Source organism: Myotis lucifugus, unplaced genomic scaffold (genome assembly GCF_000147115.1).
Source record: "Myotis lucifugus unplaced genomic scaffold, Myoluc2.0 scaffold_244, whole genome shotgun sequence".
In the NCBI taxonomy this organism is placed as follows: Eukaryota; Metazoa; Chordata; class Mammalia; order Chiroptera; family Vespertilionidae; genus Myotis; species Myotis lucifugus.
The window spans coordinates 748,594-766,847 of record NW_005871292.1 but is presented as its reverse complement, the minus strand read 5'-3'; the positions used below and the strand labels follow the sequence as shown (position 1 = coordinate 766,847).

General features: G+C 43.1%; 1 protein-coding gene across 4 annotated transcripts in view; it reads right to left on the bottom strand.

The window, feature by feature from the left end:
* ZNF565 (zinc finger protein 565) overlaps positions 1-18,254 on the bottom strand; it is a 62,518-nt gene that overhangs the window by 22,691 nt on the left and 21,573 nt on the right. For 2 of the 4 annotated variants that reach the window (XM_014464237.2, XM_023762377.1), the window contains exons 2-3: positions 11,774-11,883; positions 5,383-5,454 (exon numbers count right to left, since the gene is read on the bottom strand). In XM_014464237.2, the coding sequence (XP_014319723.1) occupies positions 5,383-5,391 (9 nt within the window). In that variant the 5' untranslated portion in view covers positions 5,392-5,454; positions 11,774-11,883. Of the gene's footprint in view, positions 1-5,382; positions 5,455-11,773; positions 11,884-14,604; positions 14,791-18,254 lie in introns of all 4 variants that reach the window. The other 2 variants (XM_023762376.1, XM_006098615.3) reach the window with 2 other exon arrangements.

Sequence of the window (18,254 nt, the reverse complement as noted above, 5' to 3'; positions counted from 1 at the left end):
TATTACAAACATTTTCAAAATTACACAAAAGTATAGAGAATAGTATAATGACCCCATAAATCCATCCCTCTGTTTGAACAATTAACAAGAGTTTGCAAATCTTGTTTCATCTTTTCCCTTTCATTTTCTACCCCTGGTGTATTTTGAGGCAAATTCCACATACCCAACATCATAGTATTTCACCCACAAAAACTTTAGTATCTAACAGAGTAGGTTTTTAAAAAAGCATAACCAGAATAACATTATCATACTTAGTAACATCTACACTAATAAAAGGCAAAGATGCTAATTGACCATACCTCCGCTACACCCATCAGCCAATCAGAAGAGTATGCAAATTAACCAACAAAGATGGTCGTTAATTTGCATACTGCAGGCAGGGCGGGACAGCACCATCCGCTGCCTGCCCTGCTGCCATCCGTGCCTCCCATGTGTGACGCTGGGCGGCCAGGCGGGACAGCAGTGGAGACAGGAGGAAGCCAGGCGGCGGAGACGGGAGGGAGCAAGGTGGCGGAGAAGGGAGCTTCTCCACTGCTTCGCTCCGGCCTCAGGAAGCCCTATTCTTGCAGGAATAGGCCTGAGGAAGCCCTATTTTTTGCAGGAATCTTCCTGCAAAGGGCCTCTAGTTAATAATAATTTTCTTTGATCTTCAGGCCCATGTTCTATCCACTGACCAAAACCAGTTAGGGCAACAATAATTTTCTAATAACCAGATCAAGTTTCAAATTGCCCCAACTTTCTCAAAAGTAATTTACTGTTGGTTTACTCAAATCAGGATTCAAACAGGATCCAAAAATTGTGTTTAGTTATAGGTTTCCTAAAGTTTCTCAAATCTCTAACAGGCCCCAAAGGCCTTTATAATCTTTATTGCTTTATTTATTTATTTATTGTTAATCCTCACCTGAGGATATTTTTCCATTGATTTTTTAGAAGAGTGGAAGGCAGGGGGAGAGACAGAGAGAAACACATCGATTGGTTGCCTCCCACGAGCCCCAAAGAGTGCCGGGGATCCTGGGATTGAGCCTACAACCGAGGTACATGCCCTTGACCAGAATCAAACCTGGGACTCTTCAGCCTGCAGGCCGACGCTCTATCCATTGAGCCAAACGAGCCAGGTCACTATCTATCTATCTATCTATCTATCTATCTATCTATCTATTAATATATTTTATTGATTTTTTACAGAGAGGAAGGGAGAGGGATAGAGAGTTAGAAACATCGATGAGAGAGACATCGATCAGCTGCCTCCTCCACATCTCCCACCAGGAATGTGCCTGCAACCAAGGTACATGCCCTTGACCAGAATCGAACTTGGGACCCTTCAGTCCACAGGCCGACGCTCTATCCACTGAGCCAAACTGGTTCGGCTCACTATCTATTTATTAAAGAAACATCTGAATCAGTAGAATTTCCCATACTTTAGATTTAACCAACTGCACCTTCATGATGTAGTTTAACATGTTCTACTTCCATACTTTCTGTGAAATGTTGTTAGATCTGGAGGCCTAATTGACATATTTTTTGAGGGGGCATGAATATGTTAGAGGTGGTACTGTGTACTTTCTGTATGTCCCAATAGGAGGCACATTATGACTAGTTGTCCCAATTTTAGTAAGGTTAAAATTGATGAGTAGGTTCAGGTTTTAACAATCTGATCCATCCAGGAAAATGTCTTTAAGATAAAAAGGGTGTTGCAGGAAGGAGGTGATCAAGCAAGCAAGCTAAGGCTGAATGCCTATGCCATGAAGGAAGTACAAGAAGCAAATTTATATGACTAAAGGCTTACATGCTTTTGAATATTCTGGTGGCTACAGATAAGAAAGATCTCCTTCATATAGCCAGACTCTCTTCTATTGTCCACAAGGTCAATGAATGAGCAAAATCTAGCTAAATGAGGTCTTATAAATAAACAAAATAACATATACAAAACACACAGCAAACATGGGCCTAGCAAATAATAATGTCTTTAAAAATGCATTAGCCAAAACGGGTTTGGCTCAGTGGATAGAGCGTCGGCCTGCGGACTGAAGGGTCCCAGGTTCGATTCCGGTCAAGGGCATGTACCTTGGTTGCGGGCACATTCCCAGTAGGAGATGTGCAGGAGGCAGCTGATCGATGTTTCTCTCTCATCGATGTTTCTAACTCTCTATCCCTCTCCCTTCCTCTCTTTAAAAAAATCAATAAAATATTAAAAAAAAATGCATTCCTGCCCTAGCTGGTTTGGCTCAATGGATAGAGCTTCGGTCTGTGGACTGAAGGGTCCCAGCCAAGGGCACATGCCTGGGTTGCGGGCTTGATCCCCAGTAGGGGGCGTGCAGGAGGCAGCCAATCAATGATTCTCATCATTGATGTTTCTATCTCTCCCTCTCCCTTCCTCTCTAAAATCAATAAAATATATTTAAAAAATAAAAGTAAAAAAATAAAAATGCATTCCTTTTTACCATTTTTCTTCCTTGAGATAAAAAATGTCTTATAAATCTCTATCTTAAAATATAGCATTTATAGAAATTTTAAATCTATCCTGAAGACTCAGGATCATAGTCTGGATCTCAACACAGATTTTACCTTCCTCTTCAGAATGCACTTGGGACCGTGCAGAGGGTGGTCTAGTTGTCATAATGGGGGAGATTGGGCTGGGAGGGGAGCAGTATGCTACTGACATTAGTGCTGGCTGGCATCAGGAATGATAAGTGTCCTGAGTTATCTGGGCTTTGTACCTAGGACAGTCCCATACAACAAAAAATATACTGCTGAAAATGACAGCAGTATTCCCACTGCTTCTTTTTGCCAGACATCATGAACAATTTTTGGTTATGGCAAATTTTATAATAAACACAGGGATTTTATTTGCTATATAATATTGTACTTTATGTCTTACTAGAGGCCCGGTGCACGAAACTCGTGCACGGGGAGGGGGAGGAAAGAGAGGGACCCCTCAGTCTGGCCTGCACCCTCTCTAATCCGGGACCCCTTGGGAAATGTCCAACTACCTGTTTGTGCCCACACTTTTAACAGATAACAGCTCCTTTGTTGTTTCTTTCTTTTCATGCTTAAACCCATTGGAATTAGTAGGTGTTCAAAGTGTGTATACATTTTGGAGGGACACCCTGTATATCTCTAGTCAGCAGTGAAAGGAACCAATGGCGGATTTGGAACCCCCAGACAGGGAACCTCGCTCACTCCCGCATGTCTCCCCATTCCACTTTCCACCTTGGCGGGCAGCGGGAGAATCAATGGTTTCTCTCATTAACTTGGAGAAGCACGTCCTGTCACCCGCTGCCCAGCAGGAGTGAGCTAGGCCCCATGTGAGCAAGGCTCAGTAAGGGCAGCCTTCACTCATGGGTGCTGGCACCCAAAGTGCACATTCCTCCTCTGCAGTCACCCTGACTATCCCACCGTTTCACTGAGAGAACGGAACTTCTCGCCTCCTCTGGGTTCCCGATCTTGAATGCTGACAGAAGGCACCTCAGTGAGAGCCACCTGTGCCTACCAGGTGTGCCTGTCTGCACTTGCTCCCGCCTCAGCACCTGCATTAGTCCCATAGAAGTGATCTCGTCGCTGCACTGGCCTCCTGCGGGAACAGGGCGTCACCACTCTGCCCTCTCACTGTCATCTCACAGGCGCCCACCCCAACATCCAGAACACCCAGACACTCTCCAAAGGACGTGAGCGTGCTGGAGGGGACGTGCGCACATCCTCTGGGGGACATAGGCATGCTGGGGTTGATGGAAGTGCGGCGGAGTGGGACTTGTACATGCCATGGTCCAGGACTGTTGCAGGCTTGCGTAGGTGACAGTGCGCTGGGGGACATTCGCATGCCAGTGGGGGAGGAAAGGATGCGCGCACCAGAGGCCTGCAGCTGCACTGATCCGCAAACCCCTGTGGTGCAGCCAGGAGGACATCAATCTGGCCCGCCACGGTGGCTGTCCCTGCGATTGCGCACCTTCTAGGCCAGGAGGCAGGACTTGCGCAGCCACTCCTCAGCGGTGCTGATGGCCTGCAGGAGCTACTTCAGGTCGGCCTGTAGGCTCTGCTTGGTGTGCTCACAGCTGCCGCAGCCGCCATGTGGAGAGTACAGGCCTCCCTCTGCTGGCCTGCCTCCCCCGCCCAGAGGCTCCCTGCACACGCTGCCCACAGGTCCAGCAGCTCCACGCCTCAGCGGCTGGCTGGGGCGTGTGGGAGGCTTGGCTTCTTTCATCGCTGAGACAATGAAGAAAGCCCAGTGTCCCGCCCAAAGGAAGCCAAGCCTCCCGTCTGCTCCAGCTGGCTAAAGGCTGGCCCTCGGTGGCCGGCCGGGGCATGTAGGAGGCTTGGCTTCCTTTGTCGCCAGGGCGATGAAGGAAGCTAAGTGTCCTGCCCGCTCAGGCCGGCTCTGTGGCTCTGCTGGAGCTGCTATCTTTGTGGCTATAGGCACCTCCATATTTGTCACAGAATGACGGTTAATTTGCATATTACAATTTTATTAGTATAGATAAGATATAATCATTCCACTATTTTGAGGGCATTTAGCTTAAATGAGATTTGTGAAATCTTCACAGTTAATTATATACTGTGAATAGTTATCTTTCACTGTCTACTTTTCCTTGGTCCCGAAATAAGAGAGCTGATGGAGCCACGCCAGCATGGCTCAGTAGTTGAGCATCGACCTAAGAACCAGGAAGTCTCAGTCTGATTCTGGGTCAGGGCATATGCCTGGGTTGTGGGCTCGATCCCTAGTGGGGGATGTGCAGGAGGCAGCAAATGAGTGATTCTCATCATTGATATTTCTCTCTCTCTCTCTCCCTCTTCCTTCCTCTCTGAAATCAATAAAAATATATATTTTTTAAAAAGCTGACAGAGGCTATATCTTAGTCACATAAATGTGGCCCATAACCAACACATATTGTTCAACCTCAAAATGGACTATTTTACAGTTATTCATCTCTCATAAATCACCTTGCAAAAATGAAGAAGTTTTGATAGTGTGAAATATTTTATGACTTTAAAGAGGGGGTGACATTTAAAAGTAGAAAAAAAGGAAACTACCTAGTTTAATAAAAAAGATCAAAGCTATCTGATCTTTGGCTCCTGTTAATAAGAGAGGCTCTGCCCTAGCCAGTTTGGCTCAGTGGATAGAGCATAGGCCTGCGGAACAAAGGGTCCCAGTTTCGATTCCAGTCAAGGCACGTACCTCGGTTGCAGGCTCCTCCCTGACTCGGGCCCTGGTCAGGGTGCATGCAGGAGGCAACCAATTGATGTGTTTTTCTCACATCAATGTTTTTCTGTTTTTCCCTCTCTCTTCTACTCTCCCTAAAAATGAAAAAACATCCTTGGGTGAGGATTAACAACAACAAAAAAAACCCCACAAAAAACCAAAAATGGATAGAGGGAATTTCAACTTACCTGGGCCATTGCTTTTAGAACTACCCGATCTACTCAGATTTCTCTAGGTTCTTGTCTTGGACTAGTAGTGTCCTGAAAAAGCAGAGGAAGATGGAGCAAATCTCTTATAAATTAAGCTTGCTTCAGTAATCCTAAATAGATGAGCTGAAAAACAACTGAAATTCCAGTGTTCCTGCTCTGCTTCCCCTGCCCTCCCCTGGTCTTGCCACACAACACTAATGCAAAGAACTACAGAGTTAACAAAACCCAGCCCCTCCTTAAACCCTAGGGAAACCAAAAGATGGTTTCATGCAGATGTGCTCCAGCACTGACACAGAACCCATGCACCTCAGCAGAAGGGATTCTGGCCTGAACAGTCCCTTATCTTGTTTCTGATAGTCTATACCAGTGATGGCAAACCTTTTGAGCTTGGAGGGTCAGCATTTTGAAAAACCCTAACTTAACTCTGGAGCCGTGTCACATATAGAAATTTTTTGATATTTGCAACCATAGTAAAACAAAGACTTATATTTTTGATATTTATTTTATATATTTAATTGCCATTTAACAAAGAAAAATCAACCAAAAAAATGAGTTTGCGTGTCACCTCTGACACGCGTGTCATAGGTTCGCCATCAATGGTCTATACCCTAGATAGCTCCCCACCTGTACCCAGCAGATCTTCCTTTGCAGCTGTAGCAAGGAGGATCATAATTCATACCCACTTTACCCTCTAAGGCTGAGGACAGTACCATCTTGTGAAAAAAGACATTCTTAGACAATGCCTTCCAGCTTCTGTGGTCTCTACAGGCAAAATCTCTTGGGTACTTCCCTGGTTTACTTTCTCTTTCTAAGTCCAAAAGGGTACCATGCTGCCCATACCACCAGAGACTTTGTCAAAGCCTCCAGTCCCAGCTGGACTCACTGGACAGGAGCAAGACAACCACAGTAATACAGGCATCTTACAAGCTTACCTGAGTGGCAACTCAATTTGTAGCAGCCTTTTGACCCAGCACTTCTTATTTTCCATTTAAACCCTCCCTATTGCTTTCCTGCAGAACATGGCTTCCTCACTGACTAGCAGTTAGCACAGCAGAAGTTCTATGGAGAATGGCCTGTACACCCAGGTAATGAGATATCAGGGGTTTTAAGGAAGGTAGCAAGGTTGGTTTTAATTAGAGGGGCAAGAAGCATGGTGAGGGTGTCAGAAGGAAGACTAATGTAACCAATGGGGGTGGTGTGAGGAAAATTTCCTGTAAGATACAGAACATGATTTGGGATCTAAAAATCAGAAAATTTAATAGTTAGGAAAGGCACACAAGAGCATTCTGAGCAGAGTGAAAAGCAGTGGCAAAACGGTGGACCAACTATATGGTGTGTTTGAGGAGCATTTGGAATGGCGTATATAGTTTGGAAAAGGTCTAGATCAGTGTGTGCTGTCCAGCAAACTTTCTATGATGATGGAAATCTGTATTGTCAATAATGTAGCCATTAGCCCTATGTAGCTAATATGACTGGATAACTAAAATTTTTACTTAATTTAAATTAATCCAAATTTAAATTCAATTAGCTCTAGAACTTAGGCAGTGGTTCTCAACCTTCTGGCCCTTTTTTTAAAAAATATATTTTATTGATTTTTTACAGAGAGGAAGGGAGAGAGAGAGATAGTTAGAAACATTGATGGGAGAGAAACATCGATCAGCTGCCTCCTGCACATCCCCCACTGGGGATGTGCTTGCAATCCAGGCACATGCCCTTGACCAGAATCGAACCTGGGACCTTTCAGTCCGCAGGCCGACGCTCCATCCACTGAGCCAAACCGGTTTCGGCCCTTCTAGCCCTTTAAATACAGTTCCTCATATTGTGATCCAACCATAAAATTATTTTCGTTGCTATTTCATAACTGTAATGTTGCTACTGTTATGAATCATAATGTAAATATCTGATATGCAGGATGGTCTTAGGCGACCCTGTGAAAGGGTCGTTGGATGGCCAAAGGGGTCTCGACCGACAGGTTGAGAACCGCTGACTTAGAGGATGACAATGCTGGAGATGACATTTAGGGGTTGGAAAATGAAAGTGTATGAATGAAATAAAAGAACTATAAGAGCAAGGACCAGGTCTCATCATCACTGTGACTGGCACTTGCCACGGTGTCTGAAAGCTATAGGTGACCAATGAACACTGACTGAATATATAAAAGTTTGGTTTTCATTCATTAATAAGTAGAAGACCACTGAAGAATTTAAAGAAGGAAGTGATAAGGCCAATATGACCAGATTATTTTATTGGAGAGGAGTAAAACTAAAGTTAGGAATATCAACTGAAAGGTGCTTGTACTTTCCCAAGCAAACTAAGGATCTGCCCTAGGATAGTTAGTGGAAACAAGAAGGAAGGGGATACATTCAGGTATAGAGAAGAAGTAAAATCTAGTCCTGTCCCGTGTGGCTCAGTTGGTTGAATGTTGTCTCGTGCACCACCAAAAGGTGGCTGATTTGTTTCTTGGTCAGGGCACATGCCCAGGTTTTGGGTTCAGACTCTTGTTGGGGTGCATATGGGAGGCAACCAATAGATGTTCGATGTTTCTTTCTCTAAAATCAATAAAAACATATTAAAAAAAAGAAGTAAAATTAACAGGCTCTGGCATCTAATTGGACATGCCAGCAGAGAGAAAAAGAAATCAGGAATTCTCTCTTATTTACTAAATTCCTACCTCAATTGGCATTTTCTTGTCTGTGAGGAAGATAATAAATGTGAGATCTACTGTCTCAGTAAATCTTTTATATTCTAATGGGAAGAGGAAGTAGCAAATATACTGTTTTTTAAAAAAATGTATTTTTATTGATTTCAGAGAGGAAGGAAGAGGGAGAGAGAGATAGAAACATCAATGATGAGAGAGAATCATTGATCGACTGCCTCCTGCACGCCCCCCACTGGGGATCGAGCCCGCAACCCGGGCATGTGCCCTTGACCGGAATCTAACCTGGGACCCTTCAGTCCACAGGCCTGCGCTCTATCCACCAAGCCAAACCGGCTAGGGCTATACTGTTTCTTTTTATATGCCAGGTGGCCAAAGTTTTATGGAGGAAAATAAAGAGGAAGGGAAGAGGGAATTTGGGGGCAATGGAGGGTAGCCTGAGACTTTTTATTGAGAAGGTGACATATAAGAATGAAGTGAGTGAGCAATGCAGATATCTATAGGAGGTACATTCCTAGCAAGGGGACAGCAATTGCAAAGGCTCAAGGCAGGAGCAGGCTTTCTTTGATCAACAGAGGAGATTAGAGTGGCTGCAATGAAGTATATGAGAGAAAGAGGGTCAGAGGCTCATCTGGGTCAGAGAAGTAGCTGGAATCTGGATCACATGGGGCTCTATGTCATTGTAAGAATTTAGGTTTTTACTCTTGAGTAAAACAGGAAGCTACTGAAATGTTTTTAATCCAAGGAATGACATAATCTGACTTACACTTAAAATGATTACTCACGGAGAATGAACTAAAAAGGATAAAGGGGTGGGGGAAGCAGGGAGACCAGTGAGGTCACTGCAGTAATCCTGGCAAGGGGGAAGTGTGATTTGCATTAGGGTGGTGGTGGTGGAGGTGATGAGAACTGATCAGATTCTAGATATTCTCTGAAGGCAGAGTTGACAGGATTAGCTAATGTTAGATATATAAAAAAATAAAGGCAAGATGACACTAAGATTTTGGGCTTGAGCAACTAGAAGTATGAAGTTGCTATATTTTAACACGAAGGACTGCGCGAGGAGCAGGTTTGGTGAAACCACTATGAGTTCAGTTTTAGACCTTAATACTTGAGATGACTATTACATACCCAAGTGGAAATGTCAAGTGTCCATTAGACATTTGGTTCTGGAGTTCAGGATAGAGTACAAATGTAGAAATACAAAGTTGGAAATTACTGATGTACAGATGACATTTAGAGCCCTTAGACTAAGTGCACATACAGAGTGAGTGAAATTAAGGAAAATGTCTGTAAAAAATAATATAAACAAAGCCACTTTATAATTCTTTTTTTAAAAATATATTTTATTGATTTTTACAGAGAGGAATGGAGAGAGATAGAGAGTTAGAAACATCGATGAGAGAGAAACATCGATCAGCTGCCTCCTGCACACTCCCTACTGGAGCTGTGCCCGCAACCAAGGTACATGCCCTTGACCAGAATCGAACTCGGGACCTTTCAGTCCACAGGCTGACGCTCTATCCACTGAGCCAAACCAGTTACGGCTATAATTCTTTTTAAAAATATATTTCTTATTGATTTTTTTTATAGAAAGTAAGGGAGAGGGAGAGTTAGAAACATCGATGAGAGAGAAACATGGATCAGCCGCCTCCTGCACACCCCCTACTGGGGATGTGCCCACAACCAAGGTACATGCCCTTGACCAGAATCGAACCTGGGACCCTTCAGTCCGCAGGCCGACGCTCTATCCACTGAGCCAAACCGGTTACAGCTACAAAGCCACTTTAAAATGGAATGGAAGCTGCCATCCCAGAGGAACTGCCTTGTATTCTTACTCCTCAAACCTTTGGAATGTTAAAACTGGGTAAATAACCTTTGGACTGGGCCTAAAGCAATACTGTATCTCAAACAACTGTTTGCAAAGATAATAGGAAAGCAGATATTATGATTATTGAATTGAAAATTAAAAACATTCTTTAGAATTAGCATCACTGTATTAGTTTATCTGCACTTATAGAAATGCCTTCCTTGTAATTTTCCCTTTCCCTTTCTCTTGAAAACATTCTTTGCCTTTGTCTCCTAATCTGAACACTGACTCGGGGCCAGGGAGCTCAAATTTGGTTGAAGAATAGGGTGATGAAAAGATAAAAAAGGAGTCTGAAAAGGAGAAACCACTGGGATAAAAGGAAAAATAAGAGACTTGGGCTTCACTGAAAGCCCAAAGAAGAAAGTATACCAAGAAGGAAGGCGAGAACAGTAGCCAAATGAAAAATGAGAACTGTCCACTTGGCATTATAGAGATCATTAGAAGTCTTGACAAAAGCTGATTCTCTGGAGTGGAGGAAACAAAAGCTTGGGTGGAGTGGGGTTCAGGAGAGAATGGAAGTGGAGACAGAAGAGCCATCCCTTTCAAGGAGCTGTGCTGAAAAGAACAGGAAAACAGAGGTGGCAGTGGATATGGGGGTCCAGGCAGAGTTCTTTGTTTTGAATGTGGGAGAAATTCCGGCATGTTTTATAGTAATGGGAATAATCCATAGAGAGAAATTGATATGACAGGAACACAGGAGACAACTGCTGGAGCAATGATCTTGAAAGGGGATGGGAACTAGCACTCAAGTGTTGGGGACTGAATTACAGAAGATCACAGATAGCTTATCCCTGGGGAAGGCAGAATACATAGTTATAGAAACGATTCCCAGGATTCCAGGGTGAGGTGATTTGGTGCCATTCATATATACTTTTCATTTACTTTTATTTTTACAACCACCCTGTGGGTTAAAGTTTATTGTATTTCCCACATTATACAGAAGAGAAGCTAGAATGCCTGAGAGGTTATGAGATTCACCCAAGGCCACAGTGCTAGTAAAATCTGAGATGGGATAAAAACCCAAGTGTTCTATTTTACTGCCCATGGAAGTTTCTATCAGAGTAAATTGGTTCCCTGTGGTTACTGACATTAAGAATAAACAATAATGCCGAAACCGGTTTGGCTCAGTGGATGGAGCGTCGGCCTGCGGACTGAAAGGTCCCGGGTTTGATTCCGGTCAAGGGCATGTACCTGGGTTGCGGGCACATCCCCAGTAGGAGATGTGCAGGAGGCAGCTGATCGATGTTTCTCTCTCATCGATGTTTCTGACTCTCTATCTCTCTCCCTTCCTCTCTGTAAAAAATCAATAAAATATATTTAAAAAAAAAAAGAATAAACAATAAATCCCAGAGTAGAAAGGGGGCAACTGAAAGAGTTGGGGGTTAATGAGAGAAGGAAACTAGAACCTCTGTAAGTGCTTTGCCACAGAAGACAGTGGTTTTGTGACAATAGTTTCTTCTAAGAATTATTAGAGAAGGTACCAGATGTGTTAGAAATTGAGATAGTGGAGGTGGTAGGGAGCCTAAGAGAACATCTCAGAATTCAGAGGAAAAATACACAGAAGAATGAATTCCGAAAATAAAGATCAGAGATATGGAAGAGAGAAATCCAGAAGACATAAAATAGAATAAAAGTGATTAATAGAACAGCTGGAGAAATAATGAATAAAATATTTTCTGGAGGAAATGAAATACTTGAATCTTTAAATTAAAAAGAATTCTTGAGCGCTTATAAAAATTCATAAAGAGCTACATCTAGATGCATCCTGATAATAATTCTGAAATTGTACTTAACCAGTAGGATATTCCTTAATCTTAAATGCCCATGGACTATTTAGAACTCACCAGGCATGTTCCCTTGGAAGCTTTGTATGCTCTTTCTGGAACGCTCTTCCACCAGACAGCCATAGAGCTCACTTTCCCTCTTCAAGAAGGTTTCTGCTTAAACTTCACCTCTGTAATCAAACTATTAAAATATTACCCATTGTCATTCTCTCTAGCCGTCCCTGCTTTATTTTTTTTATAGCTCTCAGTGCTACTAAATGTTGTACTATACATTTGCTTGTCAATTATTTGACTCTTCCACTAAACTTAAATGCAGGGATCTTGTTGGTTTGGTTCATTATTAATTCTTCAAGACAAAATATTGCCCTAACCGGTTTGGCTCAGTGGATAGAGCGTTGGCCTGCGGACTGAAAGGTCCCAGGTTCGATTCTGGTCAAGGGCATGTACCTTGGTTGTGGGCACATCCCCAGTAGAAGGTGTGCAGGAGGCAGCTGATTGATGATTCTCTCCCATCAATGTTTCTAACTCTCTATCCCTCTCCCTTAATCTCTGTAAAAAATCAATACACTATATTAAAAAAAAAAGACAAAATACTGCATGGGAGGTACTAAGCACTGCAACGAATACACAAGATCACAATGAAAACCTTAAACACTGATCAAAGTAGAAATTTCTCAGTCTATCTTTTGTCAGCCAAAAAGAAGTTCTAGTTTGATAAAATATTTACTGTACAAAATTAAATACTGTAAAAATATTTCAGATAAATATATTTTATGAACACATGACATAAAAGCAGAAAAACAAAAAAGAAAAAACATATTCTTGAGAAGATTAAAAAGTCCTACCACCAAATATTAAAATCAAAATGAAAAGGCAAATGAAAACAACAAAAACCCTTCATAGTGCTTTTAAAATTAAATTTTCAGAAAAAAAGCAGTAATTTTAGGTAAATGAGCAAAGGTTATGCATGGGCAATTCACTAAATAATAAAATGGCTCAACCTATCAAAAGTTTTTAAACTTTAGTAATGAAGGGAGTGCATTAAAGTAACAAGAAAATATCATTTTATAATTATCAATTTGGCAAAAATTTAAAAGATTGCTGATGGGGGGTGGGTAGAGGTGGAAGAGGGCATAGAGTGAATAAATGATGATGGAAAAAAACTCATAAAAAATTGGTGACACTCCACAATAGCATATCATAAGAAAATGGACACACACGCTATAGCTAGTGTAAACTTCCCACAAGGCAATGTGAGCAGAAATTAAACCACTTATGTGCTCTAATGAAGCAATTCCATATGAGACTCTATCTAAAGATGTATGTAGGGTGCCCTAATCGGTTTGGCTCAGTAGATAGAGCGTCGGCCTGTGGACTGAAGGGTCCCAGGTTCGATTCCGGTCAAGGGCATGTACCTTGGTTGCGGGCACATCCCCAGTAGGGTGTGTGCAATTCTCTCTCATCAATGTTTCTAACTCTCTATCCTTCTCCCTTCCTCTCTGTAAAAAAATCAATAAAATATATTTTAAAAAAAAGATTGGAAGTCCAAAAAGATGAGATTAAAAAAAAAATGTATGTAGGGTACATGATGAATATCCTGTTAAAAATGGAAACAACTTGGAGAGAGCTTTAATGTCCTACAAAAGAGGACTGATTAGCCCTGGCCAGTGTGGCTCAGTTGGTTGGAGCATCATGTACCTAAAGGTTGTGGGTTCGATTTCTGGTCAGGGCACAGGTTTGATCCCCAGTCAGGGCGTGTACAAAAGGCAACCAATCGATGTTCTCTCTCACATTGATGTTCTCTCTCTCTCTTTCTCAATGATACATATCTTTGCTCATGTTAAGATGTTAAACAATGTTGGGTAAATAAGGTAGGTAATGAAACTCTTTCACATACTCACAACTGTAAACCTGCTTTTGCCCCACCCTGTATGTGTAATGAAACCTTATTTTTATAGAAAAAATATACATATGTGTATATATACGCATATGTGTATGCATCAAAGATTTTTTCAATAACCATGTATTAATTTTTAAATGTGTATTTTCTCATTAAAAATTTTATAAAATGTTTTTATTGATTTTAGAGAGAGAAGAAGAGAGAGGGAGAGAGAGAAACATGGATCAGCTACTGTGCTAGGCTGCATATCTGGCGCTTTGGCCAGATGGGTCATGCTGTGCTGTCTGTTCCTAAAACACATAGATAGGAAGGTACTGATATCAGGCCAGGCCTTGAGATATGGTCTCATGGCCCCTTCCCAGCACGCAGGCCTTCTTTCTCAGAAGGCCCGGAAGTCTCATTCCAAATTTGGGAGACAAAGGACTGGAAAAAGTATAAATTAAGAGAGTTTCCTCCATATTGGGGGCCCAGAATTTGAAAGACATTTTTCTCTGGGCCTTCACAAAATTTAATAATAAAATGTAACTCTTGCAGTCAGCGCTGCAGTTCAGCCTCTGCTCCGGCAGGGTGCTGTAACTGTAGTCGCTGGCCATGGAAATCGGAGCTTAATAAAGGCTCTTAAATTTAAATTCTGAGTCGGTGGTCTATCTCACTGAGTGAACTCGTAACACTACCTCCTGCACAGCCCTTACTGGAGATTGAGCCCATAATCTGGGCATATGCTCTGATCAGGAATCGAACCAGTGACCTACTGGTACATGGGTCTCTGAGCCACACCGGCCAGAGCTAAATGTGTATTTTTAAATTCTGTAAATGTAAGCTTATTCCCAAATAGCAGAGGAACAAGAAAATACTTTTTTTAAAAACAAGCTTCTTGAACAAATAATAGCTCAGGATATTCTAAAAAACAGTTGTATTTTTGCTTGGTTAGTTTCCAATAATTGAAAACTTCTTGATTTCGTAACTATATTCATGTGTACCAAAGTCTCACCTGGAAAAGAACTAAAAGTCACATGGATATATCCTCTGTATAAGTGATGCTTCTTTACAGCCCTTCTTGACGGATGGGTTTGTTATGTTTTTGCACCTGTCCTATTTCCTGCAATGTTCTCCAATCAGCTACAGAATCATCATGCTCCATCCACTGGTCATACTTTTCTGATAATGCAAATGAAAACTGCAGGGAATATAGCAATTGAAGGAAATGAATGTATTTCCACAAAATTCTTATGGGGTCAGTCAACTTAGTTATAATATGACATGAAAACAGCTACTCTGGTTATACAAATATCTCCCTCTTATTAAATCTCACAGCATACTACCAGGCTAAGCTAGTGCTATTTATCAACTTTTATTTTGGATATTTGTATGCAAGTTTATACAAATCTCCCTTATAAAATAATTTGCAATTTTAAAATAGTGACTGTAACTTTTTAAAAGTGTTTTTTTCTCCCTGAATTCTAGTAGATTCTGCATATTTGCAAATTCTTAATAAATATCTAATGCTGGTTTGGCTCAGTGGATAAAGCATCAGCCTGTAAACTGAAAGGTCCCAGGTTCGATTCCGGTCAAGGGCACATGCCCAGGTTGTGGGCTTGATCCCCTGTGGGGGACTTGCAGGAGGCAGCCGATCCATGATTCTCTCTCATCATGGATGTTTCTATCTCTCCCTCTTCCTTCCTCTGTGAAATCAATAAAAATATATTTAAAAAAATATCTAATACCTAACCCCAAGAAATTCATTATAAAAACACAAGAAGTTGTATGCACAGGAATATTTTTTGGGACTATTTCACAATTAAAATATCCTATATAATAAAGAAGGAATATGCAAATTGACCATCACTCTGCCACAAAAATGGCGGCGCCCACAGCAGAGGCTGGGGTTTCTGTAACACAAGATGACTGCACCCACAGCAGAGGCTGAGTTCCCGTAATGACCCTTAACGAGCAATCAGCAGGGACCTGAGGCTGCGCCCCACCCCCGTCCCCGTGGGGCTTTGACAGGGGACCTCAGGCCACACCCCCCTGCCCAGTGGGGCTTGACGGGGAACCTCAGGACACACCCCCCTCACCCTGGCACCAGGGCCAGGGAACCTGAGGCCGCACCCCCCACCTGGCGTGGCTTGACAGGGGACCTTAGGCTGTGCCCCCCGCCGGGCAGGGCTTGACGGGGGACCTCAATGTGCACCCCCTCCCGCCCCAGTGCTGGGCCCGGGGACCTCAGGCTGCTCCCCTCATTCCAGGCCAGGGGACCTCAGGCTGCACCCCCCGCCCAGTGGGGCTTAATGGGGGAGCTGAGGCTGCACCCCCCACCCGGTGGGGCTTGACAGGGGACCCGAGGCTGCGCCCCTTCCCGGCATTGGGCTGGGAGACCTGAGGCTGCGTCCCCCTCCTGGCGCCAGGATGGGGGACCTGAGGCTGTGCACCCTGCCCGGTGGGGCTTGACAGGGGACCTCAGGCCGTGCCCACTTCCCTGGCGCCGGGCCAGGGGTCCCTGAGGCTACGCCCCCCACCCAGCGGGGCTTGACAAGGGTGGGACTGGCTGGGTCTGGATCTAGCCCAATAGTTGGGGGGGCTGGCCGGGTCTGGGTCTCGTGTGATTTTGAGGCACACGTGGGTGGGCGGGGACTTGACTCTGGTTCCCATGGCATGCCCCAGACTCTGACAGGAGGAAGATTTTCATATACATTTTACTAATTTTCTTTGATTTCTGACACTTCTATTATAGAGAAAGGGCAAATAGCAATATTAAAATATTTCCTCTAATTAATCCCTTTTAATGTGCATGAATTTCGTGTACCGGGCCACTAGTATAAGTATAAATACTCTTTAGTAGGCAGTAAAATGAATACATTAAGGCGCATCTCAATAATGAAATACTATAAAGTGATTTTAAAATGTAACAATGATATAGTCAATGCATCATTAAATGAGGCAGGCCTAATGGACATTCCTGCCTGAGTAGTCAACACATTCTGCAGCTGAACCCAGTGACAGAAACAGAGAGGAACATAAAGGCATGGCAGCTGTGGTCTAGCAGCCGTCATTACCATGCAGAAAACACAGTCCCAGACAAGTAGCTGCCTGCCCTCATCTCCCAGAGAAGTAGCCCCAGCAGACCCTGTAGCTGCTAAGTGTCGGATTACAGCACACACTCTTAGCAGCCCTGACGACTAGAGAGCAAAAACATTTCTCCCTGAGCAGCAGGTGCATACTGCCGCTAAACCCATGAACAGGGGCCAAGACACAGAGGTGTGTCAACTGAAGTTTGGCAGCCACCATTACTGGGAAGAGAACAAGGCCACAAATGCAAGAATAGGCCCAACCTGCCCCCATCCATTGCAGTGGAGTCCAGTGGAGGCACCTGGGACACCTCAGATAGTATTGCACTGCTGGCAGCATCTTGTTGTAGGCAGCACTGGGATCACAGAGGCCCCATCACCCACCACATTTCCTCACCAGGGTAGAGCCCTGAGAAGGAGGTGACAGAGGGGATGCCCACCTCCCCAGGGAATAGAGGGCATTTTCCACAGTGGAGGAAACACCACCCTACAGAGATCCTGGAAGCCCCAGCAGTGCAAGCAAGAGAAAAATAAAAACTTGCACCCCGCCCCCCACTAGAAAACAAGAAACTTTCTTACCCACTTCCTAAAATAAAGTGTCAAATACATTTTTTAAAAAGCAGTTTTCATTCCCATAAAAGCAGAGACATAATGCATCAGATACCATGAGTAATCTCCAGAAAATAAGCTTAAAGACATGGAATGTGATTTAAATGACAAAGAATTTGAGACTGAAGTTTATGAAAAAACTTCACGTGATACAAGAAAACTCAGAAATACAGTTCAATGAACTCAGAAATAAAATCAACAAACAGAATGAGTACTTTGCCAAAGAAATGGAAACTATAAAAATAAATTAAAAAAATTCTAGAGCTGAAAGAGCTCAATAAAAGAGATGAAGAATGAACCAGCAAGACTTAAGAAACAGAGCAGTCCTAGCAAGTTTGGCTTAGTGGATAGAGCATCAGCCTGAGGACTGAAGCGTCCCAGGTTCGATTCTGGCTAAGGGCACATGCCCGGGTTGCAGGCTCAATCCTCAGTGGGGGGCTTGCAGGAGGCAGCCAATCAATGATTCTCTCTCATCATTGATGTTTCCATCTCTCTCTCCCTCTCCCTTTCTCTCTGAAATAAATAAAAATATATTTAAAAAAAGAAAGAAACACAGCAGACCAGATGGAGAAAATAATTAGTGACATCGAAAATATAAATCTAGAAATGATTCAGATGAAAAGCGGGAGATTTGAGAGTAAAAAAAAAAAGGAAAGAAAGAAAGAACTCTCTGATGGATAACAATCTGACTCCATCAGAAAGAGCAATATAAGAATAATGGATAGCCTGGCCAGTGTGGCTCAATGGTTGAGCATCAAACCATGCACCAAGAAGTCACTGGTTCCTTTCTGGGTCAGGGCACATGTCCGAGTTGCAGGCTTGATCCCCAGTAGAGGGCGTGCAGGAGGCAGCCCATAGATGTTTCTATTTCTCCCCCCTTCCTTCCTCTCTAAAAACTAATAAAAACACATTAAAAAAATAATAATGGGTATACCTGAAGCAGAAGAGAGGGAATAGAGGGCCTATT